The 17,318-nt window shown below is 39.6% G+C and overlaps 2 protein-coding genes across 5 annotated transcripts; both read left to right on the top strand.

Moving 5' to 3' along the window:
* Positions 1 to 1,277: 1,277 nt before the first annotated feature.
* Positions 1,278 to 9,529, top strand: slc33a1 (solute carrier family 33 member 1). Its single transcript, XM_017466421.3, has 7 exons — positions 1,278 to 1,390; positions 2,938 to 3,709; positions 4,471 to 4,673; positions 5,617 to 5,801; positions 6,289 to 6,406; positions 6,545 to 6,760; positions 7,505 to 9,529. The coding sequence occupies exons 2-7, from the start codon at positions 2,980 to 2,982 to the stop codon at positions 7,670 to 7,672; spliced, it is 1,620 nt and encodes a 539-aa protein (XP_017321910.1). The 5' UTR covers positions 1,278 to 1,390; positions 2,938 to 2,979; the 3' UTR covers positions 7,673 to 9,529.
* A 143-nt stretch (positions 9,530 to 9,672) lies between these two features.
* On the top strand, positions 9,673 to 16,527 carry c18h3orf33 (c18h3orf33 homolog (H. sapiens)). 4 transcript variants are annotated; one of them, XM_017466637.3, is made up of 5 exons: positions 9,673 to 11,027; positions 11,495 to 11,554; positions 13,037 to 13,190; positions 15,054 to 15,214; positions 16,165 to 16,527. In XM_017466637.3, the coding sequence occupies exons 1-5, from the start codon at positions 10,962 to 10,964 to the stop codon at positions 16,435 to 16,437; spliced, it is 714 nt and encodes a 237-aa protein (XP_017322126.2). In that variant the 5' UTR covers positions 9,673 to 10,961; the 3' UTR covers positions 16,438 to 16,527. The 4 variants fall into 4 exon arrangements, with proteins under 4 accessions (XP_017322126.2, XP_017322125.2, XP_017322123.2 ...); XM_017466636.3 differs by having other exon boundaries at positions 11,495 to 11,560; XM_017466634.3 differs by having other exon boundaries at positions 9,673 to 11,066; positions 11,495 to 11,560.
* The last annotated feature ends 791 nt before the right edge of the window (positions 16,528 to 17,318 follow it).

The raw sequence follows: 17,318 nt of genomic DNA, 5'->3' as shown, positions 1-17,318 counted from the left end.
AGATAAATGAATTGTTGCCATATGGCAACACCATGCAGTAAAGGTTTAATATAATTTACAAATCATTAAATTCCATTCAATATTAGTGCTTGTATTCTGTGTTTTAGTTAGGGACTTTGCTAATCAGACCGTTTACATACGATTACTATCACTCTAGCTTTTTAAATTACACACACACACCTCATTAAACCTGCCTATAAAACACTAGCAAAATGAAGGGGTGACGTGAGCACTGATCATGCTGATTCATTTCAGTTTTATTAACATGCATAATAAAACTGACCAGAAATCAGTTAAACCCATAGTCGACGCTGCTTCATGGATTTACTTTGAGATCAACACCCCCTAGTGGCAACCATCGGAGTTTATTTATTTAAAATTTTTTATTAGTATTTATTTTATTTTATTTATTTATTTTATTTATTTATTTATATTGAAAACAGAGCAACAAACATCGCATAGCATACAATAGTACAAAACAGAGTGCGGCATTAATTGCTAACAAGGGATCCAACAATTATATTATAATATTTTAAACATGTTAATGACTTTAAAAAAAAAAAGAGAGAACAATTTCAGAGAAGATGTAAAACAATGAAATTCCACTATAAAAACCCCAAAGATTGGGGATGAATGAACATACTTTTGTTTTATGTGTATAAAATTCTGCCAATAGTATAAATAAATGAACCGTGCAATCCAACACCTCTGTTAACATTGTTTTCATAATACACAATGATATCCTTTAATGTCAAATAGTATTTCATCTTTACTAAATTAAACACAAATTCTGCCAATTCTCTCCAAAAACGATGGACAATTTTACCTTCAGAAAACAAATACGTCACCAACTCGTTCTCACTTTTACAAAAAAAAAAGAAAAAAAAAAAAGAAGAAGAGAGAATAAATCATCAATATCAGAGTATCTTGAAATGAACGATTTAACACTGTGGACGGTATACATTTTTTTAATGTATATAATTTCTTTAGTTTTATTATGAATACTATATTTAAAGGGGGTTAACCAAGCATTCCTCCAATTAATATTATCAATAATAAGAGTTCCAAAAAAAAATTCCCTCTAGGTACTATTTTATTTTGTTTATGAAAAATAGTACAAATGTGTTTATTATTGCATTCATTTTTTTTTTTTCTCAACCATCCGAGTTTCGAAGAGTTTCGAAACGAAGCCTCGTTTGCTAAAATCACGTGACCTGCCCAATTTGATTCACCACTGAATCGAAACAAAAGATCCGTGAAGCTCCACGAATCAGCGCGGAACGCAGAAACGCTGGCGTTGAGACACGTCAGCCGAAACTGGCGGAACTATTTGAGTGATGCACACGGACCAGAACCACTTCCGCGTTCGGAAAGACTGAACACAAACTGGGTATTTTCCTTGTCTCTGACTATTAATATAATTTTGTATTATTTTTTATACCCAAGATATTGTCGGTTTAAATCCAGTTTCCCTGGATATACATCGTATATTAATTGGTTTATTTGTTGCAGTTTTTAATGACACGTGGTATGTTATTATGAAAGGTAACCGCGCATCCGTTACAGAACTGGGACTTAAACCCTCAATGACTCATTACTTACTATTCACTAGATCACATAGGGTATCAAACAATGGCTTATAAACCCTTCAAATATATAAAACATAACTGTAAGATAGTGAAATAACTCTGGTGTGTTTAGAGGTTCTAGTGCTAATATGTTGGTTGGTGTTGTGTTTCCTTTATTCCCACGACAAGTTAGTCGTTGTTTCCCATGCATGACGTCATAGGGGGGGGGGACTTTGTGATTGCTAGCACAGTTACAATGGTGTTTAATAAGAAGAAATGTAGACGTAGTGGAGACGGTGCACTTAAATTCTGTCCCAGAATGCAATGCAGCTGTATGACCCTAGGTCTCTACAGGATCGATCGGCCAACTACAAGATGATGACCGTGACCGATTCAAGTGATGCAGCAGCGCTTTAGTCCTTATCGTCTGTCGTCTTGTAGTTCGCTCATTAATGAAAGCGACGTGTTAATTAAAGAACTTTAAAGTCCACTCAGAGTTTCATTGCGAAAAAGGAAACACTGGACGGTACTGAGGATTGCATGTTAATTATAAACATTAATATGGAGGTCGTTCAGGGTGGATTTTAAAATGTAAAAAATTTTTTTTATTAGTGCTTTTGGTTTGATCTGTTATTAGTAAAGTATCTGTTTAGTGATTGTCCTGTGTGGTAGAAATTTAGACACACCGGTAGACTCATCCTCTCAGGTGAAAAAGGTTTATTACAGAAGGATGAATGCAGGATAGAAGATGAGAGCGCTCCGAAGCACTCGTCTCTCTCATGCCCTATATAAGTTTTAAGATAAGGATCGCTGGACATCTGCGAGACTCGGAAAGGGAGTTCTGGGAGATTTGAGCCAGTTTGATGGTTTCACAGTCTTCGCAGATATGCCAACCGTCCAAACAGACTTCATATAAATCCATAATGAACTTTTTCACACTATCCGGTGTTACCCAGATGAGGACGGGTTCCCTTCTGAGTCTGGTTCCTCTCAAGGTTTCTTCCGCTTAACATCTTAGGGAGTTTTTCCTCACCACCGTCGCCGCTCAGTTGGGATAAATTTGCACCTTTAATATCTATATACTGTGTTGATATTTCTGTAAAGCTGCTTTTGAGACGGTGTCTATTGTAAAAAGCGCTATACAAATAGAATTGAATGGAAAAAAAATTGAATATGCAGACATTCCTGAAGACAGTAACATGTTTGTGTCCATGTAAGAGGGTAGAAAGTTCCGTGCTAACCTCCATGACATGACCACAAGCGGCATGACTGATGAACTTGAACAGAGCTATTACAAAGTAATGATTTCCCTCACACTTGCTCCTATATGTGCTTTCTCATGCACTTTACACAACGACTCTGCTTCCAGGTCCATCTCTGAAACAGCTGCTTTGATGCCCAGTGAGCAGAAATGGAGCTTCCTGAGTCCATAACCCATATGAATGGGCGACAGAGGAAGTCTGCGGTAATTACTTCGCACACGGCTGACCAGGAGATGGTGGACGAGGAAGAGGCGCTCGTTCAGGACTCGGACAGCGAGGATGGATGTCCTATCGCGCGTGGTGGAATCCAAGGAGAGCTGGGTAGCGTGTGTCTGCTCCTCTTTCTCTACATCCTCCAGGGGATTCCTTTAGGACTGGCTGGAAGCATTCCTCTCATCATGCAAAGTAAAAATGTTAGCTATAAAGACCAGGCCTACTTCAGCTTCGTCTTCTGGCCTTTCAGTCTGAAGCTGCTCTGGGCTCCGCTGGTGGACTCGGTCTACGTGAAGCGCTTTGGACGCAGGAAGTCGTGGCTCGTTCCCACTCAGTACCTGCTCGGGTTCTTCATGCTGGGACTGTCGTTCACTGTGAATTCTCTCCTGCACACGGACGGACCGGGAGGCCCAGACGTGCTCACCCTCACCACCGTCTTCTTCATGCTGGCTTTTCTAGCGGCCACGCAGGACATCGCGGTCGACGGCTGGGCCCTCACCATGCTGTCCAAGGAGAACGTGGGATACGCTTCCACTTGTAACTCCGTAGGCCAGACGGCCGGGTACTTCCTGGGGAACGTGCTGTTTCTGGCTCTGGAGTCGGCCGATTTCTGCAACAAGTACCTGAGGTTTGAGCCACAGGATCAGGGCATCGTCACACTGTCGGGTATGGAGACATAATAGTGATGGTTTTTAAAAAATTTTTCCAAGATTGAACTAAATTCATTTATTTAAAAGTGTTTATTCAAAAACGTTAAGATGTCTTTGCTTTTTCAGGTAGAGAGACTGTTTTTAATGTGATGGTCGCTTTACCATTTAATAATGGTCTGCGTATGGTGCACTGCTGTAGAGTGTGCGAGAGAGAGGAGGATTAGTTTTGATGAATAAAAGCCAGGAAGCTGAAATTATTGTATTCAAATCAGCGCTTCATTTCTATTAAGCCAAAAGATCCAAAGACATGCGTTGTAGGCTGATTGGCGTCTCCAAATTGTCTGTAGTTTATGAATGGGTGTGTGAATGTGTGTGTGATTGTGCCCTGCAATGGGTTCACACCCTGTCCTGTACAGAAAATGGATGGATGGACATCTACTATCTATACAACTACCTTGTATAGTCCTTGAAAATAAAATAGTGCTTGAAAAGCCCTTGAAAGTCTTGGAATTTCATTATGAAGAACCGTGGGAGGTGTGGCCTCGGTGGCTCTTGGTGAAGGAGGCGTGGCCTCAGTGGCTCTTGGTGAAGGAGGCGCATATACACAACACACACACACACACTATAGTTCATCGTTAGCCCTGCACGTTACCTAAACGTCTCATAGCATTGTTCTTTGTAGCTCCAGAGCTCAGTCGCTGTATCGGTTTCTCTGTTTACAGAAGATTTCATGTCTTAAACCAATTTTTTTGCCCATTTTGTGCCTGTGTGTACCAGACTTCCTGTTTTTCTGGGGGATCGTATTTATTGTGTCCACCACCCTGGTGGCCCTTCTGAAGTCGGAGAACAGCAGACAGCAGCGCTCCAGGCGGAGACGGAAAGAGGAGACGCAGGGGGTAATGGAGACGTACAAGCTCCTGTTCTCCATCATCAAGCTGCCTGCGGTCTTCACTTTCTGCTGCCTGCTGCTCACATCAAAGGTAGTCACTTATCATTTTTTTATTTAAAAAAAAAAAAACGCAGTGTGTTAAACAGGTAATATCTCTCTTACGTCCAAAGAATGGAAGATCATCGCTGACGTTGCAGGTTATTCATTCGGTTGATAATCTGGTGAGTCGATGGCTCAGAACCTTAAGAAGATAAGAAAGCTTCTAACAGGATGCCAGGAACAGGAACTGCGGTTTTTATTTATTTATTTATTTATTTATTTATATTTCTGTTCACTGTTGGGTGCAAAAGTTTGCATCCCCCCCTTTTTTTTTTTTTTTAACATTTTAATATTATGTATATACAATGCAATAATCCAAAATGTCATTACTTGTGAGGATCATGAATCACCAATGACCCCTAACACACTAAACATTAGAGCTCGACCAATAGTGGATTTTACCGATGGCGATAACCGATTAATCAATAACCGATAGATTTTAAAATTTATACTGAATGAAAACATAACAGTAAAAGCTTGCTAAACTTTATTACAAAAGTAAACAGTACTGACCGTACCGTGAAAATGTACTGTACTTTTTTTTTTTTTATCTAATGAAATAAATATTAACGTGTATTAATTGTTAATAAATATTAAAGTAAATAAATGCTATACATCCAAACGGAACCGAAAAGTAACACTCCAAGTAACAAATAAAAATAGACGTGTAAAATGAATCAAAAAACACTCCAAATATCACAAAATTTGTCAGTTTTTATTTCGCCTCTAGAGGCCGCTCTCGTACCGTATAATGACGGCGTAACCTTCTCAGCTGCTCCCGCAACGGATGCAACCGGGAACAACTTATCGGTGTGGATCTGTAACGATAACCGAGAGTTCCAGCGATCGGTTCACTGTGCCGATTAATCGGGCGACCTCTAGTAAATATCTTGATGTAGTAAATATCTCTCTCTCTCTCTGTCTCTCCCACACAGATGGGGTTTTCAGCAGCAGACGCAGTGACTGGGCTGAAGCTGGTAGAAGCTGGAGTGCCAAAAGCTGAGCTGGCTCTGCTGGCTGTTCCCATGGTTCCTCTGCAGATCCTGCTACCGCTCATCATCAGTAAATACACAGCCGGGCCTCGACCGCTCGACATCTTCTATAAAGCCTTTCCTTTCAGGTATGTATGGCGTGATTTTATTTATTTATTTTTTAATTATAGCTGTATGTGTAATCTGTTGTTTGCAGTCCAGGAGACAGTTATTTTTAAAAATCTTTAACATTTTTAAAAATCTATGGTACTCGCTGTCAAGTACGACTTAGCCCGGGGCTGTGAGGTAAGCTAAACGCTATTGGCTGATTAGAAAGGCGGAGGAGCCATCCGATATGTCCCGCGCTGACTTCCTGTTTCAGTGGAAATTACGTCACTATGTCGAATAACCCTGCGCGTTTCAAGGCGCTTTCCGCGGACGTTAAATAGTAACTGCTCCATCTAGCCACTTGTCTACGATCATGATGACTCGCGTTGTTACTATAGAAACTGCTGTTATGGAAAACTAATCAACACCTTCTGACCAATCAGAGTCGAGAACAGAACAGCGCTGTGGTATTCGCTGGACGTGTTTTGTAAATGCTCCGATGTGTGTGTGTTTCTGTGCCCGCTGCAGGTTGCTGATTGGTCTGGAGTACGCGCTCCTGGTGTGGTGGACCCCTAGTGTGAAGCAAGAGGACGGATTTCCTGTGTATTACTACGCTGTGGTGCTGCTCAGCTACGCTCTACACCAGGTCAGTCTGCTCGTAGCATCTGTCAGATATTACAGTCCCGGTGTACGCTGTTACTATAGAAACTGCTGTTATAGGAAACGAATCAACACCTTCTGACCAATCAGATTCGAGTACGATTTAATTCTGTGTCTCTTCTAGGTGGCGCTGTACAGCATGTTTGTGGCCTGCATGGCGTTCCACGCTAAAGTGAGCGACCCGCTGATAGGAGGCACGTACATGACCCTGCTGAACACGGTATCCAACCTGGGGGCGAACTGGCCCTCAACGCTGGCCCTGTGGCTGGTCGACCCGCTCACGTCGAAACAGTGCGAGGGGGCTGCGGGGCAGACGTGCGGCTCGGCTGAAGAGGCAGGGGTCAGTCGTCCGTCTCCTCGTATAACACCTAATCATAATGATGTTCATTCACTGATGGCCTTTTGAATTCTTCCGTCAGACTGTGTGTCCAGTTAGTGAGAATCAGGGCAGGCTTGTTTTTGTTTTTAATCCATAAAGTGATCGTAAAGGGCACGGTATTTATTTATTTATAAATGAAAATTGTGTAGTTTTCAATTAGTCCAGTCTTTGGTGGTGTTGCATCGTATTGGTATAAATTGTAATCAGTTTTCTCACTTATAAGTGGCATGCAAAAACCATACCTGTAGAAAAAGGGGAAAAATTATTCTTCTTCATAATAATAATAATAATAATAATAATAATAATAATAATAATAATAATCATCATCATCAGCAGCAGCACCTTGACGTACGTTATAAAGAAAATAAAACGGCTAATAAAAAAAAAAAAATCATAAGTAACAAATCAGAAAATAGAAGAAAAAAAATAATAGAAATTCCCAAAATAAAATAATTAGTAATAATTGAAATATTAGAAAATAATTCTAAAAAAAAAAAAACCATAAAATAAACAAGTAAAAGAGAAAACAGTTTGTTAGAAATTTGGTAAAGCAGGGAATTGTAACTTCATAAATATTCAAATGAAATATTTACAAATGTAAATTACTAAAAAAAAAAAGATAACAAATATATTTCTTTAGTTTCTCAGCTTTTTAAAACGGACATTGTCTGACTCGGTCGTCTTTCTCTTCTCTTCTCTCCTCAGCTGTGTGCGAAAGAAGGCGGCGTGTGTGTGACGGCTCTGGACGGTTACTACGTGGAGTCGTTCGTGTGCGTGCTGATCGGACTGGCCTGGTGGATTTTCTTCGGCAAGAAAATGAAGCGTTTACAGGAAGAGAGTCCGTCAGCTTGGCAATGCCGGATACGCAAGTAACGCAGTCGTACACGGACTCCGAACACACGCTAATAACGGACCAATAGGAGCGCAGTTAGAGCTCATATTCATTCGCACAACTCTGATTGGCTCCTGCTGAATTTATCTCTTGTTAATGTTAGAATTATTATTATTATTATTATTATTTTTTGGTTTGTTTTAAATGAAGTCCTCCGAGCGAGGATATTTTTCTCTCCTGCTCGACACTCGTTGGCGGATTTTCAGACTTTTGGTCGAGCTGCTTTCGAACTGAAGAGAGAGGGAAAAAAAAAAACGAACCCTGTGGATTAAATCGGTGCAATTTTCTGTACTCGGATCTCCACTGTGGCCTCTTGCTCTGTTACTCCACATAAAATAAACCACGGGGTTAACAAGGGACAAAGTGCGCTCCCTTAAATCTCCTCCTTCATTTCGCAATCCACTGCAGGTCGTCGTGCCTTGTGTGTTTGTTTGTTTTTTGTTTTTTTTGTTGCTTTTCCTCGCCTTTAAAATGAGAGATCCAGTTGCAATCCCGAATACTGTGTTTAATCGGTAGAGAACATCTGAAAAAATGTTCACCCTCACATATCTATCATAGATACTATAATCTCAATTGTGTTTCATTTTGTTGTTTAATCGATCTTGCCCTAAATGGGGGGCGGGGCGGGGCGGGGGAGGTGGGGGGGGTGAAGAAGATGAAAAAAAGCTGATAACGAGGCGGTATTTCCTGTACACCAGCATCACAACACTGCGATGAAGAGAAATTGATTTGGTCTTGTTTAATAACAGGATTGTGATCACTTCCTCACATCTGGATTTGGAATCACGGTTTTATTTTTAATATTACGATTCGTTCGGATGGAAAATAATTATTTGACCCCCATCCTACATCCAGATTTGTTTATGTAATTATTATAATATAATGGTTATAATATTATTATTATTATTATTTTTTTTTTTTGAATAAAGTGTTAATTCATTGCAATTAATTATCAATGATTCATACGATTACATATGATTAAAAGAAAATGATTGTATTTTATTTTACAGTTAGAGTGATCACGTACTATAATCGTACCCTGTCCAGGAGGAAGACGGGAAAAGAAACATCCCTGCTTTTTATTTATTTTTTTTAGTTTTTATCAGAACTCCCTTTTTAATAAAAGAAAACTCTACTGAAGATGCTAACTTTTTCCGATGAAGCTGAATTTAAAAGTCGTTTCCTGTTCTCCGAATCAGCTGGTTAACTGTTAGCTGTTTAACGTGATGGCGCAGGGCCACGAGAATTCGGATATGACCCGAGCGTGAAGTACTGAGCCTGATGCAGGCTTTTATCTCATTCCTGTTTTCTTCCAGCTGTTTCTTATCCCAATGTTAAAGGTCATTTGAAAGCATCTGACCGAATTCGACATGCCTGTGTTCGGCTGAAAGAGATGTCTCTGTGATGTTGTTCGTTTGTTCGTTGAAACGGAGTCACCAGCACTTTTTGAAGAATCGACACCGTGTAATGGTGTAACATTAAATAATCAACTTGACACTGGATTGACACTAGATTGTTTGTTTTTTCTTTATTTGGATTTTCATTATACTTTTTTATTATTTTTTTTAATTTAATTTAATTTTTTGCTCAAAGTGAGCTGGAATTGTTTTTGCAGGAGAACCACAGTTACAATGTGACTGATGAAAACTGTAAAATATTTTAACATGAACACAGTTCTGAGGGCGTGCGTGCGTGCGTGCGCGTGTGTGTGTGTGTTTTGTTTTTTTTTTTTTTTTTTTTTTTTTCTTTTCCCCTCTCCAGCTGCATTCCCAAAGTGTCTAAATATTTAAAAATTCTGATGTGTATTTGTTGTGTAATTAAAAACAATTTAAAACCTTGTTTTTTTTTACCCTGGTATATTTTCATAATTAGACCATTATACCATTTTTTTTTATTATTATTATTTTAACTACACTGTATGGCCAAAATATACCTGTGTGTGTGCGCGTGTGCGTGTATATATCTGTCCATTCCATTCCAGATTTGCTGTTATAATAAGAACCACTCTTCTGGGACGGCATATCACTAGATTTTGGGGCGTGGCTGAGGGGATTTGTGTTCGTTCGGCTACGGGAGCGGTTTTGAGGACGGGTATTGATGTCCGGATGTCGAGGAGGCTCTAGTTTCTGTTCATCCCGAAGGTGTTCACTGGGGTCGAGGTCAGGGCTCTGTGCAGACCACTTAAGTTCTTCCACCCCAATCTTAACACACCATGTCTTCATGGAGCTCACTTTGTGCACAAGGGCATTGTGATGCTGGAATGATGTTTGGGTCTCGTAAGTCCAGTGAAGGGAAATGGTAACTCTACATCAAACAAAGACATTCTATACAATTGTGTGCTTCTGACAACATTTATATAGCTCTTTACATGTATCCTCAACCGCCATTAACGTGTAGCATCCATCTGCATGATAGGACTGCAACCATAGTGTGCAATAACCCCCACCACACACCAGCTAGTAGTGGAGTGGAGAGGAGAAGAGAGTGATGGAGATTATGAACAGATAAGGGCCAATTTCGTCAGGGCACTGCGGTACAATAAGGGTCCTGGGATTTTTAATGACTCACTTTGTTTTAAGTGCTGCTTTTACTATACAGTGTCCCTATACTGGGGAATTAGGCCTCGCACAGGGGGAGTGTCCACGGCTTGTCTCGCTAATATCACTTCGAGCGGCAACCTTAGTTTTCCCCAGGAGGTCTCCCATCCGGCTACTGGATAGCTGGATGGGAGACCTAGGCAGGAACTACAGGAAACCAGGCGAGAACTACAGGGAGATATGGCTCTTGCATATGACGACGTAGTAACGGTTTGGTGAAGAACCACATATGGATGTGATGTTCATGAGTCCACATACTTTTGACCATATAGTGTATATAGCTATTACATTATATATCGTTATTATAAGTGTTATATTAAATCTATCATTAGAGAGAACACATAATCATGTTATCTTGTTTAATGATTATTTCTGTATAGTACATATATCCTGTATCTCACGGGCTGCTCACATCAATTTAGACTCAATTAAATAATCAAAAGTGCATGTATACAGACATTTACATCACCTGCGATATGCTGCTGTGTTTTCTAAAAATCTGTTTAGTATAAATATAAAGCCAGTGACAAACGAGTTCATCAGTCTCTCCATAGACTTGCGTTGAAGGGGAACTAAAACGCGTTTCCTATTTTGGCCTAATTCGGTTTCCGTATCTAAGGGGCGGGGCCTCCCCTGCTGTTATTTCCGGGTTTTTTTTTATTTTGTAAACAACATGCCGGACTCGTGTGGTGACCGAACAGAGAAAGAGCAGAAGCCTTCTCGGAATATTATAACCACGGTATCAAAGTTTGCGGATGAAAATCTTACTATTATCCGGGTATGAAGTTTAATTAGAAACCCTGCTGAAACAAACAAACAAACAATAGAAACCCTCATAGAATGTATAATGGTTTTAACGGTTACAATGGGAATTTTATTGGTTTTAATGGAAACTGTAATTGACCCTGTGGGTCTCTACTGGAAATGTGTTGTTATATTGGTGGCATGTTATGTCTAGTGGATACCATTAAGGACCAATAATGGTAATGGTTTGTAATGATATTTGTAGTGGAAACCGTTAGAATTTCTGTGATGATTTCTGTTGTTTTTCTTCAGCAGGGAAACATGTATACGAACGTAGATTAGTTGTATGTCGTCACGCCATAGTTTTTTTTTTTTTTATTATTATTTTTAATGAGATGTTTTTGTTGTTGTTGTTTTCCTGAAATGGAACAATTAAATTATATTGATGTTTTTGTTCCACAGAGCATCAGCACAGGGCTTGCAGTAGCCGGTGTGATTATAATAGCACGGAGCATCAGGCTGGTAAATGTAAAAATTCATATATTCTAATATTATACTCGCTTTAAGACTAAAACAAGTGGATGAGCGTTTATGTTACAAAGAATTTCATTTATCTGAATACCGGAATATGAACTGTGAAATTGTGTTCAGCTCTCAACTGCAATTCTGAAGTGTTTTTATCTGTTGATGGGGAAAACTTGTAAACACGCTGGATGTACAGTATTCTGGCGACACCTGCTGGTCAAATGCTGTAATTGCACCTAAAAACCCGAAAAAACGGCTGCAAATGAATAAGATAAGATAACCCCCTTCCTTCTGGCCGCAGGTGCAGAAAGGCCAGCTATGGTAGGAGTTTTCTTCCTATGCCTATACGAGCATTAAACACATAGATAATCAGCCATTGTGATGCCATCTTATGCTCTGGCATTTGTTGTATGATCCTGATGTTTTTCTTTTTTTCCTCCTTCTCCCCTCTATCTCTGTGATTGTTTTGATGGTTATGTATGCTGTTGTTGTGTTTACATTTTCTACACACCCACGTTGGAAACAAATTTTGAGGACAAATAAATGATCTATCTATAAGAGAAGCTGTACCTTTATTGATCTCCTGTAGGGGAAATTCAAATAGACTGAGCAGCACAAATAAGAGGAGTAACATCAAAGAAAGAAAGAAAATAATTTCCTATACAATCGAAATAATAGAAACGATAAAACAGATCTGCGTGTATGTACATATGCTTGAGTTCTGTTTGTATGTGTACATGTGCAATGTCCTCGGTATTTATATACATGTGCAATATCTGTGTTGAATATCTAAAATAATACATATTCTCATTAGTTTGTGCTTAAAAACTCATTCGTTTGTTACATTTATAATGATTCTGATGTGACATATTTTTTTTGACCTTTAAAATTGTGTTTGTTCTGATTTGTGCATTAATAAATGTTCATTTTGTTCCGTTTGTGCTTTGAAAGTATTATTAAGATTACATTAATATCACTGTACTATTACTATAAATTACCATTATTAAGCAACTTGAAATATGTAAGCGAATGGCCGAGTATGACCTCACAGTAAAGTAAATGATTGAGATTTCCTGATATGACTTAAGTAGTTATCATACATTGTGTCCGAATAGTCAGGAACCAATGAGAGTAAAACCTATGCTAATATTTCTTTATTATATACAACACGTGCTCTAGATGTTCACCTTCACCCGCTACACATTTTCTCAGCCACTGTATATGTTTTTTCGAATTTCGCTCGACACATTCTTCATTGGTTCCTGACTTCTCAGACACCCTGTAGATGTGGTGAAAGTGTTTGCACAGATGATGGGCCTAAAGACCATTTAAGCAGGTTAGAATGTTAATGATTGTAGTCAGACAATTAAATGTTAATGTCTGTAGTCATTTAATCACTCTAATTATTATGATGTGTATGATGCTAGAAATGAATGGCCATGTATACACGTGATCTGTTTTCCCCTGTTTGCTCCTCAGATGACCAAATTCGTCTCCCCGTCTGAAATCCCGGCCCGCTTCATTGAGAAAAACGTCAGCATTAGAGGAAAAGTCAGAAGTGTAACGGAGAGAGGGCTAGAAGTGGAACACATCCCGATACATGTCCCCTTATTGTCTCCTTTGCTGACGAAACGTAAGGACACAAACACCCCCTCTCGCCCCACCCTCTAACAAGACCCCTGTCGCTAAACCCACCCCCAAAAGACCCAATTAAAGCTGCATCACTGCGTCAGAAATTTCACTTCCCAGCTGTCAGGAGGAGCGCCGTGTTCATCTGGACAGCTGGTGCGATCAAAAATTAATCCCCGTGAATCTAACAGGCTTTGTGCAGAGTGGTGTCTGGTTTAGGAGCGTGTAAAAATTCTCGAATCATCTCAGTATCCTAAATACGGGAAATCATGTCTAGTTGATGTTATTAACCTTCTTCTGTAAGATCAGATTAACTCTGCAGTCTTTTTCACTTTATAGCTGTGAGACGTTTAACTGTAAAAGTGTAAAAAGCATCTTGGCTTTATAATGTGGACAAAGCGTAAAAACAAAGAGTACGAAGATTAAAAACGTGGTAATTGGGCAAAAGGTACAACCTGTCATGTTAGAAGGTCAGCTAATTTATAGATTGCATACATTCTGCTCTTATTTTGTTCATACCAGTGTCGTTTGAACAAGTCGGCTCTGTGATTCGGCTCTTTCAAGTGAACGATGAGAGCCAACTCGCACATATGAGTATGTTTTTTTATTTATTTATTTTTTTTTAAAAGATATAGGCATTGAAATTACAGTAATGGGTTTATTTTAACACGTGTTTGACTTGGCTCTGATTAGTCGGCTCGCCAAGTCAGCTTTTTGATTTGACTCTTTGATTCAGCTCATTGAGTCCGGGATTTGATTCAGCTGTTTGGGTCTGCTCTTTGATTCAGCTACTTCAGTCAGCTCTTTGATTCAGGTCTTTGAGTCGGGGCTTTGATTCAGCTTTTTGAGTCGGGTTTTTGAATCTGGTCTTTCATTCAGCTCTTTGATTTAGCTTTTTGAGTCAGGTCTTTGATTCAGCACTTTGATTCAGGTCTTTGATTCAGTTCTGTGATTCAGCTCTTTGATTCAGCTCTTTGATTCAGCTCCTTAAATCAGCTCTTTGAGTCGGGTCTTTGATTCAGCTCCTTGAGTCAGCTGTTCGATTAAGCTCTTTGATTCGGCTCCTTGAGTCAGCCCTTCGATTCAGCTCTTCAGTTCAGGGCTTTGATTCAGCTCTTTGAGTCAGCCCTTTGATTCAGCTTTTTGAGTCGGGTCTTTGAATCGGGACTTTGAATCGGGTCTTTGATTCAGCTGTTTGATTCAGCTCTTTGATTCAGCTCTCTGATTCATTTCATTAAATTTTCACAGCAGTTTTTTGTCTATGAACATTAAATACATATAACTAAAAGGATTGTAAATGCGTCATCAGCATGTCCCTCCTGAACCTCATTAAAGGGTTTGATCGGTAGCATTTGCACATTTACAAGATTTAGTGCGTAATGAAATATCCAAGTAAAGCCATTAGTGCAGAAAGACTCTCTGGGTCATTATATTACAGGATGGAGGTTTCCTGACAGCCACTTTAAATGATTAAATATACTACACTTAGCGCTGTGTAAAGCAGCTATCGGATATTATTGGCAACTGAAGTGAAGATAAAGAGATTATGGCTTTTATTCTGCACTGACTTGTGTGTTTATTCTATCTTGTCAATTTCTTTATATAAATAACAGAACAACTGTCCCAATTCGTATACACACATCTCAGCACTGTTTCTCAATGTGCACACTTTCTCTATAGGACCACATTTTATTCTCAGTGTGACGTTATCCTCAGCAGTGTCCACACAGAGCTTTTGAAGATGGACAACGTTAAACTCGCTTGACTTTTCCCATCGTAAAGCCACTTTGAAGTACCCTCCTGTTTAAACAGGCATTAAAGGTGTCACCAGATAACCAGCCAGGTGTCCTCTTACCCCCATCGGCAGGTCAGGTCGCGACCCCGCTGAGCGTGTGTTTGGCCGGGGTGGATTTGACCCCAGAGGGCCATGACTGGCTCGCTGCGACACTGAGGACAGACGAGACGGTGTGGCTACGACTGATCAGCCGCCAGGACGAGAGCCTCCACTGCCTGGTGTCACTCAGCGGGGTACGTCTGAGAGTAAACACGCATCCCTGCCTCACGTCATACCCTGAAACAGTCTGCTCATAAACACACACATCAATGTATTGCGTACTTTTCTGCTTGTCGAGAGATCTTCTACAGAATTATTCATATCAACATGTATTAACAATACTGTAGGGTTTTTTTTTTGTAAACGGATACACTTGGCCCATGACAGACCTTTTAAATAAAAATAACGCCATTAACACGCTAATGTTTTGCTAAGAGCGGACGGATTACATAGCTTTTGGATCGTCAAGTGATATAAAGAGATAAGAAACCACCAGGTTTATTTATTTATTTATTTATTTTGGCATGTTTTTATTTTAATCACTTCAGCTACAATGCTTCCTTACGTCATAGGGTGCCATTACTTTTGTTCTGATTGAATGGCTTGTCTTATTTAAAAAAAAATTTTGTTGTTGCAATTATGGATATGTTTTAGAATTGCTTCCTTTCAAATCATTAATATTAAAACAACCAAATTTCACAAAATTTTTATTTATTTGTTTATTTATTTATTTATTTATTTATGAGAATTAAGCCAGTTCAGAGCACTCCACTGATGATGGAGGTTTTTGGCAATATCTCTTTGGAACTCTCTTTGGTCTTTTGTTTTGTTGCTTTCCTTTAGGTATTAGTTGCATTTCGTATGTTTGCATGGGCATAGCTATCGTTTTTTTAATAGATATTTTTTGAAACTATGCAGTTGCCAAATTTAGGTGAAAGTCGCACATTAGCTTATAAATTGTAACACCTGTTTGAAGATATTTAAGAAAATATAATTACGACATTACGGTAATCTAGATTACGTCTTTTGGAGATCGTGGTATTTTATTGTTGACGCACATTGATTACAAAACAGCGATGTTTTCATGAAGTAAAAGCCTCTGTGATGATCTTTAGCTTGAATAATCGTGCTCCTCTCCCTGCAGGGTTTTCTCTTTAACACGTGTGTAAACGAGGAGATCCTGCTCTTGGGTCTGGGCAGGACGGCGCCTATCCACGGCCTCGACCCTCACTCGCGTCTCTACTGGAGACTCCAGGCACGGCTGCTGAAGTGTGAGCTCCGGGCCGAGAGGAAGGGCCAGGGCCTCTGGAAACAGGAGAGTCTGAGAGAAAAGCTCACACAAGCCATCAGAAACAACAGCATGATCGCAGCCGTAAAGAGAATCATAAAGTGGGCGTCGAGGACGAAGGATCGGTGAAGAACCGTCATGGACACCTGAGAAATACTTTGGATAATAAATATTTCGCTTGGTTTGGTGGTGCGATTAAACCAGTTATACGCAAAATCAGTATTGAAGCCGCCGCATTTAGCTGTTTCTAAATATTGTGTGTTAATACAGAGACCGGATCCAGTCTGTTTAAGTGTTTTACGCGGTAAGTGTGTGTCAGGTGGTCTCCAAGCACGTTCACGGCACAGCTGACTTACGTACGTTTAGCCACGTCCCAAAGCTATAAAAGGCAAAGCTCACAGCTGAAAATGGCAAAATGATGATTAAACGGTGAACGTGTGCTAAATCTTCCAATAATGCAGCTCAGCCATTGCAGAGTGTCGGCTACCCCCCACACACACACACACACACACACACACACACACACACATAACTCCTCCTCCTTTATAGGGTCAATAGCTAGTCTGAAAAGCTCGTCGTATTTGTCTTTATTTATTGATTTGATTTGGAATTGCTTTCTTTTAAGTCATTACGAAGCGACTGTACTTTACATTGGTATGTAACTGAAATAAATAAGGGATTTAAGGGATAATAAATAAGGGATAAGGGAGTGTAGGATACGAAGGTTTTCTGAACGATTTTCACGAACACTAGATTTCTTGTGTGAACGAATAAATCCGTTCATGTACAGCTTGATAAACCACACCCCGATATTGTGGGAAATTCTGCAAAACAAGTTAGTTCACGTTATTATTTATGTTATACCAAAAAGGTCTGATGAAGGTCTACTGTTAAAGGGGCAGTAGTCAATATTTTTCATTTCCTACTAGTGGAAATAATGCGGTAAATTATATAGACTGACCAAAAATAATAGTATAAGGCATTGCCGTTTGGAAACGTGCCTTTCAGGC

This window comes from Ictalurus punctatus, chromosome 4 (genome assembly GCF_001660625.3).
Source record: "Ictalurus punctatus breed USDA103 chromosome 4, Coco_2.0, whole genome shotgun sequence".
Classification (NCBI taxonomy): domain Eukaryota; kingdom Metazoa; phylum Chordata; class Actinopteri; order Siluriformes; family Ictaluridae; genus Ictalurus; species Ictalurus punctatus.
Note: the sequence above shows the minus strand (reverse complement) of the source record. Positions and strands in the feature narration are given on the sequence as shown.